General features: G+C 47.0%; 1 protein-coding gene across 1 annotated transcript in view; it reads right to left on the reverse strand.

Annotated features, from left to right (window-relative positions):
- LOC311139400 (transcription factor HIVEP3-like) overlaps positions 1–23374 on the reverse strand; it is a 108972-nt gene that overhangs the window by 22396 nt on the left and 63202 nt on the right. The window contains 2 exon segments of the mRNA XM_084174271.1: positions 11333–11481; positions 11770–16542. Coding sequence (XP_084030397.1) covers positions 11333–11481; positions 11770–16074 — 4454 coding nt within the window. The 5' untranslated portion in view covers positions 16075–16542.

Here is a 23374-nt window from a genome sequence, read left to right on the forward strand (position 1 = left end):
TGACCTCATCTTTACTAGATGCTATTCTTCTACTAATCTCACTGCAACTCCCCTCCAAGACTCTGACCACTACTTTGTATCCTTTTCTCTCTTGCTCTCCTCCAACACTACTCACTATGCCCCTACTCAGATGGTAATGTGCCATCGCAACCTTCGCTCTCTCTCTCCCGTTACTCTCTCCTCTTCCATCCTATCATCTCTTCCCTCTGCTAAATCCTTCTCCCTCCGATCTCCTGATTCTGCCTCCTCAACCCTCCTCTCCTCCCTTTCTGCATCTTTTGACTCTCTATGTCCCCTATCCTCCCGGCCGGCTCGGTCCTCCCCTCCTGCTCCGTGGCTTGACGACTCATTGCGAGCTCACAGAACAGGGCTCCGGGCAGCCGAGCGGAAATGGAGAAAAACTAGACTCCCTGCGGACCTGTCATCTTTTCACTCCCTCCTCTGTTTCTGCTGCTAAAGCCACTTTCTACCACTCTAAATGTCATGTCAAGCCTCTGCCTCTAACCATAGGAAGCTCTTTGCCACCTTCTCCTCCCTGCTGAATCCTCCTCCTCCTCCCTCTCTGTGGATTTTTGAAAAGAAGGTTGACGACATCCGATCCTCATTTATTAAGTCAAATGACACCGCTGATCCTGCTCACACTGCCCTACCCTATGCTTTGACATCCTTCTCCCCTCTCTCTCCAGATGAAATCTTGCGACTTGTGACGGTCGGCCGCCCAACAACCTGCCCGCTTGACCCTATCCCCTCCTCTCTTCTCCAGACCATTTCCGGAGACCTTCTCCCTTACCTCACCTCGCTCATCAACTCATCCTTGACTGCTAGCCATGTCCCTTCCATCTTCAAGAGAGCGAGAGTTGCACCCCTCCTCAAAAAACCTACACTCGATCTCTCTTATGTCAACAACTACAGACCAGTATCCCTTCTTTCCTTTCTCTCAAAAACTGTTGAGCGTGCCGTCTCTAGCCAACTCTCCTGCTATCCATCTCAGAATTACCTTCTTGACCCAAACCAGTCAGGTTTCAAGACTGGTCATTCAACTGAGACTGCTCTTCTCTGTGTCACGGAGGCTCTCCGCACTGCTAAAGCTAACTCTCTCTCCTCTGCTCTTATCCTTCTAGACCTATCCGCTGCCTTTGATACTGAACCATCAGATGCTCCTCTCCAACCTCTCCGAGTTGGGCATCACCGGCGCTGCTCACTCTTGGATTGCGTCCTACCTGACAGGTCGCTCCTACCAGGTGGCGTGGCGAGAATCTGTCTCCGCACCACGTGCTCTCACCCCTGGTGTCCCCCAGGGCTCAGTTCTAGGCCCTCTCCTATTCTCTCTATACACCAAGTCACTTGGCTCTGTCATATCCTCACCAGGTGGCGAATCGCATCTCTGCATGTCTAGCAGACATATCAGTGTGGATGTCGGATCACCAACTCAAGCTGAACCTCGGCAAGACGGAGCTGCTCTTCCTCCCGGGGAAGGACTGCCCGCTCCTTGATCTCGCCACGGTTGACAACTCCATTGTGTCCTCCTCCCAGAGTGCAAAGAACCTTGGCGTGACCCTGGACAACACCCTGTCGTTCTCCGCTAACATCAAAGCGGTGACCCGATCCTGCAGGTTCACGCTCTACAACATTCGCAGAGTACGACCCTACCTTACACAGAAAGCAGCACAGGTCCTAATCCAGGCACTTGTCATCTCCCGTCTGGATTACTGCATCTCGCTGTTGGCTGGGCTCCCTGCCTGTGCCATTAAACCCCTACAACTTATCCAGAACGCTGCAGCCCGTCTGGTGTTCAACCTTCCCAAGTTTTCTCATGTCACCCCGCTCCTCCGCACACTCCACTGGCTTCCAGTTGAGGCTTGCATCTACTACAATACCATGGTGCTTGCCTACGGAGCTGTGAGGGGAATGGCACCTCCTTACATTCAGGCTCTGATCAGACCCGACACCCAAACGAGGGCACTACGTTCATCCACCTCTGGCCTGCTAGCCTCCCTACCTCTACGGAAACACAGTTCCCGCTCAGCCCAGTCAAAGCTATTCGCTGCTCTGGCACCCCAATGGTGGAACAAGCTCCCCCACGACGCCAGGACAGCGGAGTCACTGACCACCTTCCGGAGACACTTGAAACCCTACCTCTTTAAGGAATACCTGGAATAGTTAAAAGTAATAATTCTACCCCCTCCTCCCCCACCCGCCATAAAAAAAGAAAGAAAAACGTGGTTGTCCCACTGGCTATCATAAGTTGAATGCACCAATTTGTAAGTCGCTCTGGATAAGAGCGTCTGCTAAATGACGTAAATGTAAATGTTAGGCCAAGGTCAGAGTGACAACCCACATGACAGCAGAGCCCCAGGGCCAGGACTGAGCATCCCAGCAGCTAGGGATTGCCTAAATAGGTATCTCCCCTGACTTGGGCATGTTTTCAATAGACTCCTTTTGTAGTACTGTATTCCATATAAGGCATCCAGACCTTATGAAAGTGCCCAGTATACCCTTAACCTTGTAATAAATCAAATCTGGTGATACATAACTTGACATTTCTGCCACCTATTGTGACATTGTGGGAGGATAAACAACCTTCCAATTCATGGCAATGCATTTCTTAGCCGCTATAAATGCTTGGTTACAGTGTTTCTTCTGATAAGTCTCCAGTACCAACATATAATATAATAATAGCTAACATTCGCCAACCTTTGGCCAGCTCTCTCTCTAACGGTCCATCAACTGGCGAAAGATGGCCAAATTCATTTACTTCTGTTGAACCGGGACAAAACAAAGGCTACAAAACATTTCCATACAAACAACAGCTGTTAGATAGTAATAATAGCCACCTCATATCGCTATCTGATAGATAGTGCGACGCTAGAGCTGAACTGGCTGTGGCAGCTAGCTACTAGCTATTTAATTCATTCACCTCAGTCGAGAAGGGATGAAACATTAGCTAACGTTACATATTAGTTACACTAGCTACTAGCTCAGCACTGGGAATAATCACTAGTTTAGTATTTTTATCTGTTAAGTTAAACAGCAGTTACCTTGCCAGCTACATTAGTCAACTAAAGAGTAGCCAGTTTCTGCTCTGCTTGCTTTTACAACTCGGAGAAAAGAGTGCATACACACCGACAGCAGCTGCCAATGTTCAACTAGTGGTGGGGAGTCGACTCCTTGCCTGTCGACTCCCATTTCTGGGTGTCAAGCTTAGATTTCGCTAGGAATAGACTCCTCGACTCCTAAGATTCAGTATTTTTGCAATGGAGGAAACTATTTTCTGTAGTCTACTTCGAGAACACAAACTCTCGCATCTTTCACAGCAAAGAAAGAGCGAGCTAGCGAGGGAGAAAGAGAGAAATGGGAGGGGCGCAGTCAGGCATAGGTAGGCATGTCGGCCACCAGGCAGACAGTCAGAACCGTGCAGGTAATCAAAATATGTAGGCTATAGGAATGCTGTATTTCGCAATTTCTTGGCTTGCAATGTCTTGCGCAGGTTCACTAAAGTAGGGGCTATCAATAAGTAGGCTGCGCTATTCTACACACAACAACTGAAGACCATACACACACTAGCATTTTCATAGCAAAGAGAAAGAGGAGCAGGGAGGGAGAGAAGTTTGAGGCAGGCAGAAAGGCAGTCAGAACCGTGCGCATAGGCTATATCTTGGGCAATCTGTATCTAGCAATGCCTCGTAAATTAATCAAAAGTATCTTAAAGTATATATTAGGCTATCAATGAATATGGCTAAGATGTTCTTCATAGTGGCAGTGAATTGAAGTTAAACATCGCCAAATGCATCAGTTAAATTAGGCCTAAATGTGCAATAAAAAGTATTGTGCCTATAACTTATTTAATGAAACCCTGGCTGGCTGTTGATGTCCTAGATTAACCCTGTTCCTGGAGAGCTACCTTCCTGTATGTTTTTGCTCCAACCCCAGTTGTCACAAACCTGATTCAGCTTATCAACCAGCTAATTATTGAATCAGATGTGCTAGACTAGGGTTGGAGTGAAAACCTACAGGATGGTAGCTCTCCACAAACAGGGTTGGAGAGCCCTGTCCTAGGAAATAGATCGCAAAGCAGCATCCCCTGTTAAACCTTTTGGAAATGGCAAGTTCACACAGGATTTGTTTTTCCAAACTGCCCCCTGTAATTCTTAATTTTTCTAATTGAATTGACTCTTATGACAGAAGCCTGGAGGTTTTTCTTGTAGGCGTAAAGATATTTCAACGTCTTGACCAGACGATAATAGGCTACACTGATAACTCGTGCTTGGCTGCCAAATGTATAGGTCTCCCCATAATATTTAAATTGATGAAGTGTGATCATATTTATTATTTTAGCGATCCATCCATGGTAGACGTCCTTCCTAATAACAATGCCCCCCATCCTGCTGACTTGAGCTGCTGAACCGTATTTGCACTTGACTGTGTTTATGGATGAGAAAGTGAACTTGCCATTTCCAAAAGGTTTAACAGGGGATGCTGCTTTGCGATCTATTTCCTAGGACAGGGCTCTCCAACCCTGTTTGTGGAGAGCTACCTTCCTGTAGGTTTTTGCTCCAACCCAGTTGTCACAAACCTGATTCAGCTTATCAACCAGCTAATTATTGAATCAGATGTGCTAGACTAGGGTTGGAGTGAAAACCTACAGGATGGTAGCTCTCCACAAACAGGGTTGGAGAGCCCTGTCCTAGGAAATAGATCGCAAAGCAGCATCCCCTGTGGTCCTCTGTAGCTCAGCTGGTAGAGCACGGCGCTTGTAACGCCAAGGTAGTGGGTTCGATCCCCGGGACCACCCATACACAAAAAAAAAAAAATTATGCACGCATGACTGTAAGTCGCTTTGGATAAAAGCGTCTGCTAAATGGCATATTATTATTATTATAAACCTTTTGGAAATGGCAAGTTCACTTTCTCATCCATAAACACAGTCAAGTGCAAATACGGTTCAGCAGCTCAAGTCAGCAGGATGGGGGGCATTGTTATTAGGAAGGACGTCTACCATGGATGGATCGCTAAAATAATAAATATGATCACACTTCATAAATTTAAATATTATGGGGAGACCTACACATTTGGCAGCCAAGCACGAGTTATCAGTGTAGCCTATTATCGTCTGGTCAAGACGTTGAAATATCTTTACGCCTACAATAAAAACCTCCAGGCTTCTGTCATAAGAGTCAATTCAATTAGAAAAATTAAGAATTACAGGGGGCAGTTTGGAAAAACGAATCCTGTGTGAATCATCCTCTGGAATAAGACGCATGCTTGGATAATAATTACAAAACCAACGTATCTAGTAATACCTGTCCAAATAGGCCTATAACATAGCAAAAAATCAGCTTATCAGCGTAGAGTAGAAATATCACATCACCTTCTATATTCAAACAAAACAGGCATTTTATAGGCAAATGGGCAGCATCATGCTCATGTCAGTCCTCTAGAACGCAAATGTAGTCATCTTAGTAGTGTGCGCATCAGTTTCAGCGTGTTTTGGGAGTCGAGTAAGAGTCGACTCCCACGACTCCAACCACAGGTGTCGGAATCTACTCCAAAAATCCTGGAGTCGTGCACCACTATGTTTAACTCTCCCGTGCTGGTTCCAGCCAGCCTTCCAGAAGCTTTGCCTTCACACAGCCTGTCCGCCCGCTCTGTGGTGTCCACGCGGTCCTAAATCCAGCCATCTGTAAACTCCAAACAGCCTATCCCACCGCTCTGAGTCGCCCGCATGGTCCTAAAGCACACTGATTACCTATTTATGTATCACATTGTAATAATAACACTTGGGGGGGGGACGCTATTTCAGAATGTGGGGGGGACCCGTCCCCAGTGAAAGTTGCGCCCCTAGATGATAGCATGCATGAAATAGATGCAATTTCTATAATATCTGTATATATTAAACACTATAACTTATTTTCATTATATTTAACAGATTAATTCCTTTCATATTCCATCAGTAGAAAACTGTGTGATCATGCACAAAGATCATGGGGAGGTTAGCATTTTTTGGGGGGGTATGATATTTACTGTATGCCTCTAACTTTCTCACTCATCATTATTCATGATTCATTCATGATTATCCGTAAACATGGTAGCATCCACATTAATGTAGATGTGTTCAGAAACAGATTCTATTCTTATTTACAATAAAAGTGATTCCAAAATGACAATACATTATTTACCATTATTTTCTATTGGGTACAACATAATCCAAAACAACCAAAACAAACGGCAAATGCATCCAACGTTTGTTAGTCACATGCTTGATGTAGTTATTGTGTGACAAAATGTAATACACAATAAGTGAATATGTCCAAATATCTATGACACCTTCAAATGGAGGTAACTAGATACAGAAAGTGCTTTCATTTCTAAACGGTAAAACAGATACAGTGGGGAAAAAAAGTATTTAGTCAGCCACCAATTGTGCAAGTTCTCCCACTTAAAAAGAAGAGAGAGGCCTGTAATTTTCATCATAGGTACACGTCAACTATGACAGACAAATTGAGATTTTTTTTCTCCAGAAAATCACATTGTAGGATTTTTAATGAATTTATTAGCAAATTATGGTGGAAAATAAGTATTTGGTCACCTACAAACAAGCAAGATTTCTGGCTCTCACAGACCTGTAACTTCTTCTTTGAGGCTCCTCTGTCCTCCACTCGTTACCTGTATTAATGGCACCTGTTTGAACTTATCATCAGTATAAAAGACACCTGTCCACAACTTCAAACAGTCACACTCCAAACTCCACTATGGCCAAGACCAAAGATCTGTCAAAGGACACCAGAAACAAAATTGTAGTCCTGCACCAGGCTGGGAAGACTGAATCTGCAATTGGTAAGCAGCTTGGTTTGAAGAAATCAACTGTGGGAGCAATTATTAGGAAATGGAAGACATACAAGACCACTGATAATCTCCCTCGATCTGGAGCTCCACGCAAGATCTCACCCCGTGGGGTCAAAATGATCGCAAGAACGGTGAGCAAAAATCCCAGAACCACACGGGGGGGACCTAGTGAATGACCTGCAGAGAGCTGGGACCAAAGTAACAAAGCCTACCATCAGTAACACACAACGCCGCCAGGGACTCAAATCCTGCAGTGCCAGAAGTGTCCCCCTGCTTAAGCCAGTACATGTCCAGGCCCGTCTGAAGTTTGCTAGAGTGCATTTGGATGATCCAGAAGAGGATTGGGAGAATGTCATATGGTCAGATGAAACCAAAATATAACTTTTTGGTGAAAACACAACTCGTTGTGTTTGGAGGACAAAGAATGCTGAGTTGCATCCAAAGAACACCATACCTACTGTGAAGCATGGGGGTGGAAACATCATGCTTTGGGGCTGTTTTTCTGCAAAGGGACCAGGACGACTGATCCGTGTAAAGGAAAGAATGAATGGGGCCATGTATCGTGAGATTTTGAGTGAAAACCTGCTTCCATCAGCAAGGGCATTGAAGATGAAACGTGGCTGGGTCTTTCAGCATGACAATGATCCCAAACACACCGCCCGGGCAACAAAGGAGTGGCTTCGTAAGAAGCATTTCAAGGTCCTGGAGTGGCCTAGCCAATCTCCAGATCTCATCCCCATAGAAAATCTTTGGAGGGAGTTGAAAGTCCGTGTTGCCCAGCGACAGCCCCAAAACATCACTGCTCTAGAGGAGATCTGCATGGAGGAATGGGCCAAAATACCAGCAACAGTGTGTGAAAACCTTGTGAAGACTTACAGAAAACGTTTGACCAGTGTCATTGCCAACAAAGGGTATATAACAAAGTATTGAGAAACTTTTGTTATTGACCAAATAATTATTTTCCACCATAATTTGCAAATAAATTCATAAAAAATCCTAGAATGTGATTTTCTGGATTTATTTTTCTAAATTTGTCTGTCATTGTTGACTTGTACCTATGATGAAAATTACAGGCCTCTCTCATCTTTTTAAGTGGGAGAACTTGCACAATTGGTGGCTGACTAAATACTTTTTTCCCCCACTGTAAATATGAAAATACCCTAAAATAAAAGGTGACATTCTGTACTGTCAATAAAACATTTGATCTCAAATCCAAAATGAAAAAGTTTTAGCTTCACTGTCCAAATTAATACGTAGGGGAGTGTATATTCTTTTAGCTGATTTTGAGTATTTTGTGTATCCAACTACAGTTGAAGTCGGAAGTTTACATACGCTTAGGTTGGAGTCATTAAAACTTGTTTTTCAACCACTCCACAAATTTCTTGTTAACAAAATATAGTTTTGGCAAGTCGGTTAGGACATCTACTTTGTGCATGACACAAGTAATTTTTCCAACAATTGTTTACAGACAGATTATTTCACTTATAATTCACTGTATCACAATTCCAGTTGGTCAGAAATTTACATACACTAAGTTGACTGTGCCTTTAAACAGCTTGGAAAATTCCAGAAAGTGATGTCATGGCTTTAGACGCTTCTGATAGGCTAATTGACATAATTTGAGTCAATTGGAGGTGTACCTGTGGATGTATTTCAAGGCTTACATTCAGCCTCTTTGCTTGACATCATGGGAGAAATCAGCCAAGACCTCAGAAAAATAATTGTAGACCTTCACAAGTTTGGTTCATCCTTGGGAGCAATTTCCAAACGCCTGAAGGTACCACGTTCATCTGTACAAACAATAGTACGCAAGTATAAACACCATGGGACCACGAAGCCGTCATACCACTCAGGAAGGAGACGCGTTCGGTCTCCTAGAGATGAACATACTTTGGTGCGAAAAGAGCAAATCAATCCCAGAACAACAGCAAAGGACCCTGTGAAGATGCTGGAGGAAACAGGTACAAAAGTATCTATATCCATAGTAAAACGAGTTCTACATCGACATAACCTGAATGGCCGCTCAGCAAGGAAGATACCACTGCTCCAAAACCGGCATAAAAAAAGCCAGACTACGGTTTGCAACTGCACATGGGGACAAAGATCGTACTTTTTGGAGAAATGTTCTCTGGTCTGATTAAACAAAAATAGAACTGTTTGGCCATAATGACCATCGTTATGTTTGGAGGAAAAAGGGGGTGCCTTGCAAGCCGAAGAACACCATCCCAACCGTGAAGCACGGGGGTGGCAGCATCATGCTGTGGGGGTGCTTTGCTGCAGGAGAGACTGGTGCACTTCACAAAATAGATGGCATCATGAGGAAGGAAAATTATGTGGATATATTGAAGCAACATCTCAAGACATCAGTCAGGAAGTTAAAACTTGGTCGCAAATGGGTCTTCCAAATGGACAATGACCCCAAGCATACTTCCCAAGTTGCAGCAAAATGGCTTAAGGACAACAAAGTCAAGGTATTGGAGATGCCATCTCAAAGCCCTGACCTCAGTCCTATAGAACATTTGTGGGCAGAACTGAAAAGGCGTGTGCGAGCAAGGAGGCCTACAAACCTGACTCAGTTACACCAGCTCTGTCAGGAGGAATGGGCCAAAATTCACCCAACTTATTGTGGGAAGCTTGTGGAAGGCTACCCGAAACGTTTGACCCAAGTTAAACAATTTAAAGGCAATGCTACCAAATACTAATTGAGTGTACATAAACTTCTGACCCACTGGGAAGCTGAAATAAATCACTCTCTACTATTATTCTGACGTTTCACATTCTTAAAATAAAGTGGTGATCCTAACTGACCTAAGACAGGGAATTTTTACTAGGATTGAACTAGGATGTCATGAATTTTGAAAAACTGAGTTTAAATGTATTTGGCTAAGGTGTATGTAAACTTCCAACTTCAACTGTATATGGAATTTAATTCCTGTTGAAAAACAAATGATAGTCTCACTATGCCCAAACCAGATGGGAAGGCGTATCGCTGCAGAATGCTGTGGTAGCCATGCTGGTTAAGTGTGCCTTGAATTCTAAATAAATCACAGACAGTGTCACCAGCAAAGCACCCCCACACCATAACACCTCCTCCTCCAAGCTTTACGGTGGGAACTACACATGCAGAGATCATCTGTTCACCCACACTGCGTCTCACAAAGACACAGCGGTTGGAACCAAAAATATCCAATTTGGACTAAAGTACACATTTCCACCGGTCTAATGTCCATTGCTCATGTTTCTTGGCCCAAGCAGGTCTCTTCTTCTTATTGGTGTCCTTTAGTAGTGGTTTCTTTGCAGCAATTTGACCATGAAGGCCTGATTCACACAGTCCCCTCTGAACAGTTGATGTTGAGATGTGTCTGTGACTTGAACTCTGTGAAGCATTTATTTGGGCTTAAATTTCTGAGGCTGGTAACTCCAATGAACTTATCCTCTGCAGCATAGGTAACTCTGGGTCTTCCATTCCTGTGGCGGTCCTCATGAGAGCCAGTTTCATCATAGCGCTTGATGGTTTTTGCGACTGCACTTCAAGAAAGTTTCAAAGTTCTTGAAATGTTCCGTATTGACTGACCTTCATGTCTTAAACTAATGATGGACTGTCATTTCTCTTTGCTTATTTGAGCTGTCCTTGCCATAATATGGACTTGGTCTTTTACCAAATAGGTACAACACAACTGATTGGCTCAAACGCATTAAGAAGGAAAGAAAATCCACAAATTAACTTTTAAGAAGTCACACCTGTTAATTGAAATGCATTCCAGGTGACTACCTCATGAAACTGGTTGAGAGAATGCAAAGTGTGTGCAAAGCTGTCATCAAGGCAAAGGGTGGCTATTTGAAGAATCTTGAATATAAAATACTACATGATTCTACAATGTAAAAAATAGTAAAAATAAAGAAAAACCCTTGAATGAGTAGGTGTCCAAACTTTTGACTGGTAGTGTATGTACAGCAGCTAAACTTCAGTTGCTCTCTTGTCATTGAGAGGAAGGTATACAGACACTAATGAGAATCTCGTAAAACAAATCTGGAGGGATGCTTTCTGCTTGTCTACTGCACCGCACAAACACCAACCCCATTCAACACTACATTTTCTACCAGCTGTGAATGGGAAAGGCTCTGCTGTCGGTAGAAATGAAGTCCCTGGGGGCTAGCTCACCTGTTTCTCTGTTATTCTGGAAGACTGAAGTGTAAAACATTCTCTACTGTTACTGCCTTTTTTTCCCTCATAATGTGGCATTTATATTTTGAGACTCATTTGGTGGCAGCCCTGTGCTGCCTGGTACTGCTACCGTATCTGAATACAATGACGCACATCTAATGCATTGTTACATCTCTGATGCCTTTATCTGTCAATAACGTTGAATATCAGCATGATTATGCATGATGAATTTTGCAGAAAAATCTATCTGCTCATAGAACAAATCCACTAGTATTAGCTGATCAGACAGAGCTATGCAGTACTCCTGTGTCCTCTTTCTCTTACCCGCCCTCGAAGATTTGGACACGGAGAGGATCACTCTGTTTGGAGGTGGAGGGCCCTTGCTCCTCTCTCTTCCCCTTCTTCTCCTTCTTCTCAGGCTGCTGTGTTGGCTCCTTCAGTTCGACAGGGGTGCTGGGTGGGGTAGCATGTACCTACACTCAAAGACAGACACAGGCAAATTCGCCAACACACCCTGACATCTTGGTTGGCAATGATGATACACAGTACATTGGAACAACAATTAATGTCAAACATTTAATGTATTGGTTGTAGTGTATCATCTAACATCATATTGTCTGGTCATTTCCAGCTGTGAAATTGTGGGGTATGCATTATTCTATATAATTCATAACTAAAACAAAATCAGTGATTTTGGTAGTTTTGGTCTAATTGGCCCATGCTGTGTTTTCCTAGATATTGAATATTGCTGTTATATTTACCTCTGAAATGTGGGGCTTTCTGCTGCTGGCAAGGACCACCTTGCCCGTGGCAGGGGTTAGAGCTGTGGCCATGGTGTAGGTCTCTGAGCTGTGCTTCTGCTTGGAGCGCAGCAGGGACAGTGCCAGCTTGGTGGACAGGCCTGGCAGGTTGGGGTTGTGCACGCTGACACTCCAGGAGGTGTAAACGGAGGTTTGTGGCTCCCTCTGGGCAGACGGGTTGGGCTTCACGTAGTTCAAGTAGCACCAGCTGACTGAGGTGGTGGTGTGGAGGCTGGGGTACGATGGGGCTTTGGCTCGCTCTGGACTCTGGGGTACGAAGGAAGCACTCACTCCCTGGCCCTCGTCGTCCTCCCTCCCCTTTTCTTTCTTAGGTTCAGCCTTCCCTTGCACCTCCCGCTCTACCCTGTGGTCCTCTGGGTCCCGTACCTCCTCTTCCTCCTCGACTTTCACAGTTCCTACTCCTATCTGTGCCCTTTCCGGCTCTTTCTCTTCGTCCTCCCCTGCTTCCAGTTTTCTCCTAGTACCCCTATTTTCCTCTTCCTCTTCCACCTTCTCTTCCTCCTCTTCCTCCTTCACTCGTTTCTGCTGGCGCTGGGCCTCTGTGCTGAGCTCCAGACTGGCTGCAGGGGAGAGCATGCGTTTGCTCCCTCCAGCCCCCAGTGGCCCGTAGCCCTCCTCGGACGCAAAGCCCAGCTCCAGGGGCAGGGGTAGAGACAGGGGCAGGTAGCTTTTGAAGTCCGGGGTGGGGATCTTCAGGTAGGACCTCTGCAGCTTGTCCTGCTCCAGCTGGCCCATGATAACCATGGCCATGCAGCAGATGGGCTCCTGCGAGCGGTCTGACGCCGGGATCTGGGAGAGGGTGGTGTACAGGGCACTGGCGTAGGTGGGCATGTGGGTCTGGAGGCGTACTGGTACCACCAGTGACACGATTGGCGTCAGCTGCGCCAGGCACGTTGCGATGACAGGCGGGGGATGGTGGCAGGGTACGGGGACTAAGGACTGAGGATATGGGGCAGGGAGAACCACGGTGGAGGGTATGGGGGGCTGTGTGGGGACTTGGATGGTGAGCCCAGGTGGCACGGGGAGGTACACAGCCTGGCCAGCCCCGGTGGGGTACTGCAGGGAGAGCAGAGCTGAGAAAGGATGGAGGGGCAGGCCTAGTCGTTCTGCCATGTGAAGCTGCCCTGGGTGGACTTGTATGGTTGGAGGGGAAGGGTGTGTGTGTAAGAAGGCTCTGTGGATGATGTGGGTGGAGAGGACATCTGAGATGGCAGTGGTGACCGGGTGGAGCTGGGCTATCTGGCCAAGAGGGATCCGATCATGCCCAGTTGGTCGCATGGGGAATGGGAGTATCCGGGGCTGGTGGAACAGCTGTACGGTCTTCCCTATGGCGTCCGGGCTGAGCCTGGAGGTGCTGGCTTCAGCTGGGTGGAGGGCAGGGTGGCTGGTGTAGGACGGGCCTGGCTTGGGGCTCCCTGGTCGGCCTGACTGGCTGGCCATGGCCCCTTCCTCGTGGTCTGGCTCGCCCAGGGTGGCGTGCTTCACCAGTAGGCACTTCCTCCTCTCCCTCCAGGCCGACGCAGACTGCTGTGGGGATAGGGACCCGTAGTCAAAGGATTTGCTCCTGGTCTCCACGATCTCGGCAGTGTGCTGGGGGCTGGCCGGGGCCTGCTCCGAGGCTGAGCGCCGCATCTCTCTTTGGGGTTGGTGGTGTTGGTGGGGGCCCGAGGGCACGGTTAGCATGTGTGAGCCCTGGGTGCTGCCGGAGCCCCAGGGGGAAGGCTCACCAGGTTTGCCCCCCATGTCTTCAAAGGAGGCAGAGCGGCTGGGGGAGTGAGAAATGTGGGTCTCCTGGCTGGGGCTCCGGGGCCCCAGCGATACCGACTCAAAGCTAGACTCTCCGGAAGACTGGGCAGCAGACTCGGCTAGACGGAGACGCTTCTTCTTTGGTGGCAGCTTCTCGGCAGGGAGCTGAGCCATACTCTGGCTGCGCTGAGGCCACTGGAACTCCTCTACCACTCTCTCTGGCTCCTTGGACGAGGACGCCGTCGCCATGGGCGACACTGACACCATATCAGCGTCAGGCTCCACCGTCACTAGGATCTCTGGCACTTGGATGTTGTGCTGGCGGACCAGGCGGGACATGGAGGGCGATGATTTTGGCTGCGGCTGTTTTACCGGTGTTGACTGGCTCTCTCTGAGCTCTATAGACTCCTGGCTCTCCATGGATTTACTTTCCTGCTTCTCGAAGGAGCTGGTGTGCTGGATGACCGAGATGCCCTTCCTGTCTTGCTGCTGTTTAGCCTGTGAGGGAGCACCTGAGAAGGCCTCACTCTGCTCCACCAGGCTTGGCACTGCAGTGGTGGCTGCGGGGCTGCAGGTCACAACAGCTGTAGGCCCGGGGCTGGAAGGATCCTCCTCCAGACTCTCCTCTTTCCTCCTCTTCCTCACTGTCATGGCCAGTGCCCGGAATTTATAGTGCATCATCTGGGGGCGGTCATCCCGGCACGCCCCATCCACCTCTCCTCTCTCCAGCTCCTTTATTGGCTGGCCTGTGCAGAGACCCCTGTGGGCCTCGTAACTCTCCCTTTGTTTACAGCAGGCTCCGCAGGCCTCGCACTCATAGAGCCTTGGACCTTTGCGTTGCTGCTGTTGCTGCTTCCTGGTTAGGCCACTTTCTGTAGCTGCGGAGGATGAGGAGGGGCCAGCCTCCAGGATGAGCTCAGCCCCGAGGGGCACCTCAATGGCGGGCTGGCGCCTCAGCAAACGGTGCTGCCCGCCCAACCTCATCTCGGCCACCACGGCCTGCTGCTCATCAAAGGAGTGGCTCAGACGACAGAAGCCCCGGGGAGAGGTGTTGGAGCGGTTTCCCTGGCCCGCTGACGTGGGCATGGATTGGCTTCTCAACAGAGGCACTGAGGAGGAGGACTCCTGGACCCCAGAGGGGTCCACTTCTTGGACATGGAGACGGAGTGATTGGCCTGCCATACCACTGAGGCCGGGGCTTTCTCCCTTAGGCTCAAACACATAGGGGTCTTTGGGGGAGGAGAACTTGGGTGACTCCAGACTACTCTTCCTGGAGAGCGAGGAGCGCCTGGGCTTGACGCTATCGATCTCGCTGGTGTCCACCACCGCCTCGTTGATGGTGATGAGTTTGGTGATGTGCTCAATGACCTGTGTCTTGGGAACGCTGAAGGGCATGCTGCTCTTCTCCTCCATCCCTGATGATGAAGAGTGGGCATGCTGCTGATGGGGACCGCGCTGCTGCCCTCTCAGCCGCCCATACTTGCCCAGGATGATCTCGGCATAGGTTTTGGCGTTGGCGGTGGGAGGGCTCACCTGGGAGTCAGCTCGGCTCATCTCAGCACTCCTCGAAAGGGAGAAGTAGCCTGACTCTTGGCTGCCTTTACTGCTGAGGCCCAGGGAGGAAGAGGGAGGGTCATCCTGGGAGGCCATGGGGCCACGCTTCCTCTCGCTCAGCCTCATGGCCAGTCTCTGCTTCACGGCCTGGGAGTCGTCAGACCTCTGGCCCTCCTCTTGCCCTGACAGCGCCAAACTGCTGCTGTTCTTCTGCTTGCCCAGCCTCTCCTTCCTGTACTGACCCGTCTCCTCCTCAGAGTCTGTGCTCTCCCCCTCTGTAGGCTCCTCGTGATCCTCTCCCGGGGCGCTCATCTCGGGTCCGCTCAGGCTCAGCTCGTCCCGGCTGGACACCAGGCCAGCCTTGATGCGGTGGGCGTGGGACTTGCGGTGCTTGTAAAGGTTACTCTTGGTCTTGAAGGAGAAGCCACAGGGGGCGCAGGGGTAAGGCCTCTCCCCTGTGTGGGAGCGGATGTGTTTCTGGAGAACGCTGGGTTTGGCACATGGACGGCCACAGTAAGTGCACACGTACTTCCCCGGTTTCTGGGACTTCCTCTCGCCTCTTTTAGGGCTGCCCTCTGTGACCTCCTGGTTGGGCTGGGACTGGACCCCCTGCGTGTTGTGGCCTTGGGTAGAGGAGGACGGTAGGGATGAAGTGGAGGGGGAGGAGAAGCTGTCTCCTGAAGGACCTGGGGTGTCTGTTGAGAGCTGCCATGCTGCTGCTTGGGTCTTGTGCTGATGCTGGAGCCTGAGGAGCAGGTCGCTACGTTTGGGCTTGCGGTGATGGAGGCGGCCCAGGCCACCATGGACGGGGCGGGGGTTGGATGGTGGCTGCTGTGGCTGAGGTGGACGGGACCCAGTGGGGGGCTCAGCGGCTCCAGCAGACAGAGGCTGCTGTTGCCTTCCGGATCGCTCCCCATCAGCAGAATGGCTGGGCTCCGCTTCCATAGAGTGGGGAGGAGGCCTTATGGACACACAGGGAATGCCTCTGGGAGCAGTGCACCACACAGCCTCATGGGGCTAACCACAGTGCCGCAGAGATGCCTGGGACGAGAGAACATCTAGAGGGGGAGGCAGGGGCATCAGTTCAGGATTAATAAATCACAACGGAGTACCTTTTTTATGAGCGGGCCAAAAGTCATTCAAGAGGACCAAATAAGACATAATTAAAAAGTGCCCCAGAGCAGCATAGAGGATGTAGGTAAACATAGATCCTCCCTCATCACGGAATAAGTCTGTTCCCATCCGGCCTGAGCCATTGTGACAGGTCTTCACTGTGGACTGGGAGCTAGATGAGGATTTGGCTTGGCATCCTGCTGGACCATTCTGACACTGTGGCTCTGCTGAGTAGAAACCTCTGGGTCTTCTCTTGTTCCTCTTAGGCCGTCACTGGTCAATCCTAGCACCTCATTGGATCTGCAGAAACACAGAAATAAGCAGAAGTGAGTCACAGAGCTTAGGCAGACCTGACAAAATACACTTAGGCATTTGTTTCATCATTATTGGTTGTGACTCGTGACACTATCAATGACTAGGTGGCCAGTCCCACAAAAACAGACTGTCATGGGATTTAGGCCTAGTCAAAGCCCTGTGACCAAACACTGACTCTCACGTTGACATTGCTGCCACATATCATACCCTGACAAATAAGGCCACATTTCCTTGGCCTGATGAGTGGGGGAAGTGTTCTAATGATCACATTAGCGAGGTAATTTCGGTAACACCGTGTTATTGCTCCGATCTATTCTTGCCCAACCTGTATGCTGAAGGGTCTCTGCCACATACAGAAAATGTATATTTCAGTGTACTTCTACCCTGTAATGTTGGTTCTGTACGTGGATATGTGCTCTAATGGTCTCAATGCACTAATGTGCAATATCCAACATAAAACCTCCTAGTTCCAAAAAGAGCTCAGACACAGTGAGAGAGAAAACTCTACCACAACACTGTGTATTGATCGCTGACTCCAAACCATCTGGCTAGAGCACAGTCTGCACAAGACACCACAATCTGAGAAGGCCAAGCCAGGTCAACATCCAGGGCAGCAGCGCCAACAGAGAGGGTAAAATTGTGACGAAATGTCATGGCACCAAGTCAAAACAAACGTTTGAAATTTAGCCTGAGCTTATTCAATCTTGTTCTCAAGCTGGGGGAAGGGGGGCTATCTTCTTGTAATGAGTAAAGATGAGTTGACAGCAAGTAGCCTTCAGCCCCTGTGTTGTACTGACACTAGGGTGCAGCATGGCAGATATGAGACGCCAGGTGAAGTAGTTGAAGATAGAAAAAAGACTGCAGGAAGATGAGGAAGTGTAAATCCCCTCTTTTATCAAGACATATCTGCTGTTATATTTCCCACTTTAGGAGAAACCCAGGTCTCAACTCCACACACAGAATTATTGTACCGCAGCCAATCAAAACACATTCTGGGAGCAGCCAGAGTCAATCAAAAAATGTCACTGAGCTGTCGTAGCCAACTGCTGACAGTCCGAGCTGAGGCCCATCCACTGACATCCATCATAATTTATTTTTATAGTCATTTAGCCGACGCTCTTATCCAGAGCGACTTACAGTTAGTGAGTGCATACATTTTTTCATACTGGTCCCCCGTGGGAATCAAACCCACAACCCTGGCGTTGCAAGTGCCATGCTCTACCAACTGAGCTACATGGGACTACGTGACTATCATCAGAGCAGAGCCATCCACACACACTTCTCAGGATAGCTTACTCTGTCTGCTCATGTGCAGAGTGATATTTGGCATTTTAAACTGTGTGTGTTCTCCTCCCTGCTGCAGCAGCTCTGTATAAAGCTATCCATCTCAATAACTCTGGTGCTCATAACAGGCCACACTATTAGGTAAATCAGGTGCATACGTATAACCATCAATAATAGCCTGATACAATCCCGAGTGGCGCAGCAGTCTAAGGCACTGCATCTCAATGCTAGAGGCGTCACTACAGACCCTGGTTCGATTCCAGGCTGTATCACAATCCAGCTGTGATTGGGAGTCCCATAGGGCGGCGCACAATTGGCCCAGTGTCGTCCGGGTTTGGCCAGGGTAGGCCGTAATTGTAAATAAGAATTTGTTCTTAACTGACTTGCCTAGTTAAATAAAGGTTAAATAAATAAATATATAGTGTATATATATAATACTTCAACTTTTCAATATGTTTTACTTTAAATGAAATCGGGAGTAAATCATCATTTAGTCAGTGAATAATTAATCATATTTCAGAATACCACTTTTCAGGGAGGGAATAGATGTAGGCGTTATAAGCTAGTGCATTTAACACAGTGTGTAAGACAGTGTCTCCCTCCCACCGTCCCTGGGTAAGGCAAAAGCAGTAGCAGAGGTAGAGGCTGACAAGTTGACAGGGTAAGTGAGTGTGAGAGCGAGAGAGAGATAACTCTCTGAGAGGCTGTGTGGAGTCATTCAGTGTTCCAGCAGCTGGCTAAACATGCCTAGCAGAAGACTAGTCTGGCTGACTCCAGCTGGGGCAGTGGTGACAGGTTTTTTAATGAGCCCCGGTTTCTCTCTTTCTCCATATGTTCCTGAAAAACACAGCACAGTCTGGCTTCATTACAGTGGAAAATAAAACAGAGAATCACTCTTCCTTTTTGGAAGTGAATTGACAGATTCTCGGCTCCATTTCCACGTTCCCCCACATCTGCTGAAGGATGATCATCCATTTAGTCCGTTTCTCTGAACAGAAGTTAACTTTGATTACAACAGAGTACCATCAACAGTAGCAATTTCTGAGAATAACGACTGAAGCGACGGCATTAAAACTAACTAAAACGCCTCACAGTAAGAGAAGATGTGAGTGTGGGCCTTATCTGTTCTGAGCTGTCCAGATACATTGTGGTGTTAGCCTTGGGAATTAGCTAGAATAGTTAGAAAAGGGATTGGTTTTATACTGTAGCTAGGTCATGTATCAATGTGGTCTCTTCACACACAATTCACAAGAAAGAAAAGTGAGTGTGAGAATACTACAGGAGTGTGAGACTGAGAAATAAAAAAGGCATGAGTGGGAGAGACAGGAAAAGACAGGTAAAGAGTGGGAAGATGAATGGGGATAAAAAAGACGCCACTATGAAGCCAGAGTGCATAGGAGGGCGATACATATTGTATATAGAAATATACCGGTGAGAGGAAGAGCGAAGATAAAGAGAGGGGAGGAAGAAATTGAGAGAGAGAGAGAGAGAGAGAGAGAGAGAGAGAGAGAGAGAGAGAGAGAGAGAGAGAGTGTTGTTTGAACTGAGCACACGTTGGCCATCACAGTGTAAGGGTTAATGATCTCTGGCATAGTATTGATGCAGCCTTTAAACAGGGTGATTAGGTGGTTTTAGGGTGAGGGACAGCAACGTCTGAATTATGCAGGGCAGTGCAGTCTAGACTCTAGCTCAGAACAAGGAAACACGCATTAGGGCTTTGCCAGGAAGACAAGGGGAAAGCCTGCCAGAGTGAGCAAGCACATAATCATCACTCACACAATCGCACACATTTAAACAAGCATGCATACAGTACGTATGTGCACACACACATACAGACACATGCACATGTGTACACACACACAGACATGCACACTAAAGCACGTGTACACACACACACACATACACGTTATCTACTAATGTATAGTGGTGGAGAGTCGACTCCAAAATAGTTGATTCCTCAACTCCTTGACCACAAGAGTCGGAGTTGGATACAAAAAACATTGCCTAGGCAGCTAGGCTGACTTAGGCTACCGATTAGCTTTGAATATTTTGGTCAGTAGATTGTCAGACAGCTCCATATGCATTGCTAATCAATCACCCAGTTCATCATTTTTGCTAATTTTGGTCAGTTTGGTCAAATTGGAGTCGGCGTTGAGAGAGAGACTCGACTCCAACGACTCCGATAGCAGGAGTCGGAGTCGACTCCAAAAATCCATGACAAAATTGGAAAGTGAAAGAGAGAGAGCATGGGTCCTTTCCCACTAGCAGGAGGGGGCCAAGGGAGACTAGGCAGCCCAGGTAGAGTGCTCTGACTGGGGAGAGAGCCAAGGCAGATAGGGGCACTAACAGGTTCAGTTGCCATGGGAAAAATGGGAAAATACAAAAATATATATTTTTAAAAGTAAATAGAATGTATGATGTCACAACGCAACATCATGACTTCACATACATCACAAGAGAAGGAAGCTTGGATTGCCATAGATACCAGCAATAACGTTCTACAATTCCAAATAATTCTAAACACAGATTCCCCTCTACCTTAGCATACTCTCACCTTCTGAGATAGCAAGCTTTTAAATCCTTTGGTTGACTCTTGAAATACACAGCATTTAACTTTAAAAATGTCAGCGCACAATTTGGAGTATGACCCTGACTCTGAGTCTGACTGTGAGTCCGGCTATGAATCTGGTGACTTTTACTTTGACTCAGAAGATGAGTCCGGTGATGAGGCATTTGATGGTGCATAAGCTCAACTATAATGCCAATGGCTACCAATCAGAAGACAGGCACACCCTTGGAGAGGCAATGGATCACCTGGAAACTCATCTCAACTGGCTCAAATATTGTCACAACTACAAATATATGGTTGGTTAGAGCTTGGAACTCCAGAGTTGGTTCCTTCTGTTACACGAGAGATGAATCAAACACCTAATCCTATACAGATTGTCATCATATTAATAAAATGTATTAATAATATTTATTTCATTTGGCTAAATTGTCATTATTGTATTCCTTTCACAATTATTTGAGATTGGATAAGGGATAGGAAACTATACTGTTTAGAAATAATAGGCTAATTCATAATGGTTATACTACTCATGGAGTAATCACCTTGGGTAGGGGAAATATGACAGAGACTGTCATGTTAAGTTATTGAAAACGCACGCACGCACCAACTCTCTCACACATGTTACACTGCCCAGAACACCCTCCTCTGTAGCCTGTCGGTCTCAAATCCATTCTGACAGTCAGATCATGTAAGCAAACCAGACCCTAAAGAGATCCTGCCATTCCCCTGTGGCTCTGGTTCCTCTCAACATTTCCTCCTGTTGTTTCACAAAGGCTTTTCCTTCCCACTGACCCCCTTAGCTTACATTAATGCTTTACGATAACCAGGTAGAAGGAACCATATGAAGGAAGTGAGACTGAAAATGAACAGCAGTTGATGGCTGACAGTCCAAACACTTCAATACTGGAACCTCAGGATGGTAATTATAATTCTACTGTGAATCAATGCAGACGGGGCAAGGTTGCTGATTCACTCATTCAAAAATATCTATTTATAGTCTATGGGGTGTGAATGTACTGTTAGTGAAGCCAACGATGCAGCTGTGTTCTCTTTTCTTACAGTGACACATTGCTTGTCGCAAGCAAAACTCCAGAGCTAATATTAGTATCAGGAAATGAAACAGCTAATCCTTTACTGTGCAGAATCTGGTCCATCAGTATGGGTACCTGTAATGGGACACACCTCTCTCTGCTGTCTACTAGTGTCTATCTTTTACCTTTGTCTGTACAGTACATTCCTTTGCTGTCATCAGTCGGAAACAGTACCAAGTAGACTTGGGGTGTAGTCTGTGTGTGTGCATGCGTGTGTGAGGCGTGCATATCATGGTGTGAAAGGGATTCCCTAGCTCCTTCTCTTCTTGTGCCATGGAACACTTGCAGTGAGTCTGCAGAGACATATTTAAAACGCAGGACAAGTTAAATATCCCTTCACTCTGGATATGCGTCATGCCTTAAAATGTCCTCACAAAAGACCTGAATTTCATCAACACAAAAGATAGAAGCTTTGTAGGGCATCAGCCTTATCAGTATGGCAGTCACGGAGTTAGGGCTCAGCTTACGAGTATCAGAGCATTATTTTTCAGTACTGATAACAGAAGCACCTTGCTTGATACCTTGCTTCATGTCTTGAGGGGGAGATTAAAACAGATAAAATACACTGACACCTGACTAGATTTATTTCCCCAGACATTTCCAGGTGAAAAGAACTATGCATTTCCAACTAAAGGCTAAACTCTTCTCTCAAGGTCTGTTGATTAAAATACTAAGAAATGTTGTTAAAATTGTATTAACACGATGATCGTAAGTGGTTGTAATGTGTGGACGACATGACAGAGGAACAGCACTGAGTAGTTAAGCAAAATGTTCACTCACGCTCCATTCTAATGTTCTAACCCTTCTTTAGGCAGCAAGATTATCCTGACATTGGTGGGATGTTTGTAAAAGACAGAGGAAACCTGACCCTGCCAATAACAGCTAGCAACATTGCGATTACGTTGTTAAAGAGTTCTTTGAGCAACCAGGTCTGCTGCAAGTCCTGCTATGTTAACCTTGACATTTGAAGATTGAGACAACAACAAATATTGATCTACTGTAACTTTGATAAGGTGAGGTCACATCACCATTCAGTCACTCAATACGTAAAAAGCTGCACTAGTACAATATCAGAACTGTTTCCATATTAATATGCACAGACACCAAGAACAAAGAGCAGTCCGGGTTATGAGTTTGTGCTAATTTTGTCAGGTCTTTCCACGTCTGGTAATGATGGATAAAAATATGGGCTAAACAAGCTTGTGCCTGGAGAAGAGATAAACCCTCTTAAATTCGTACAAAAAATAAAAAAAGGTCTGTCCTTTTCCGCCTCTCCTTTCCTCGCTGCAGCCTGGTGCTGCTGGTTCACTGGTTCCCATGGAAACGGGTCTACTCGGAGCGGCAGATGGAGAGAGCGCTGGAGGGCTACATTTATCACCCAGCATCCTCTCTGGGTAAAGACGCACGCTGGCAGGAGGAAGTGGTGGTTGGTGGAACAGCCTGATCTCTGCACCCGTGCAGAACAGCCCCTAACCCCTGGGCTTGAGGGTCGCTGCAGGTAGAAAGCAGCCTACAGATCTAGGCCCAGCTTACCTTCACCAAATTGTCACCATAATCATCAGGCCGTGACAATGCAACACTGGTGTTAGATCAGTGTCTCAGGGGCAACTTGTGTTAGATCAGTGTCTCAGGGGCAACTTGTTTACATTCATTACTTAGGTCTGTGGAAGTGACATTAGCTCAAACCATAGGCAGACAGATGTCCTGTGGATGGATTCACCCTGTTGTTGGTATTCTTTCTCAGAGAGTGTAAGCACTTTTACCAGATCAAACTCACGCCCAAACCTGAACCTGAGGGTGTAATGCTAACCAGATTTGTAACCTAGGGGCGAAAACACAATAAAGCTATTTTTACTAGAACTTACAATTAAAG

Source organism: Coregonus lavaretus (assembly GCF_964263955.1).
Source record: "Coregonus lavaretus genome assembly, chromosome: 13".
NCBI lineage: Eukaryota > Metazoa > Chordata > Actinopteri > Salmoniformes > Salmonidae > Coregonus > Coregonus lavaretus.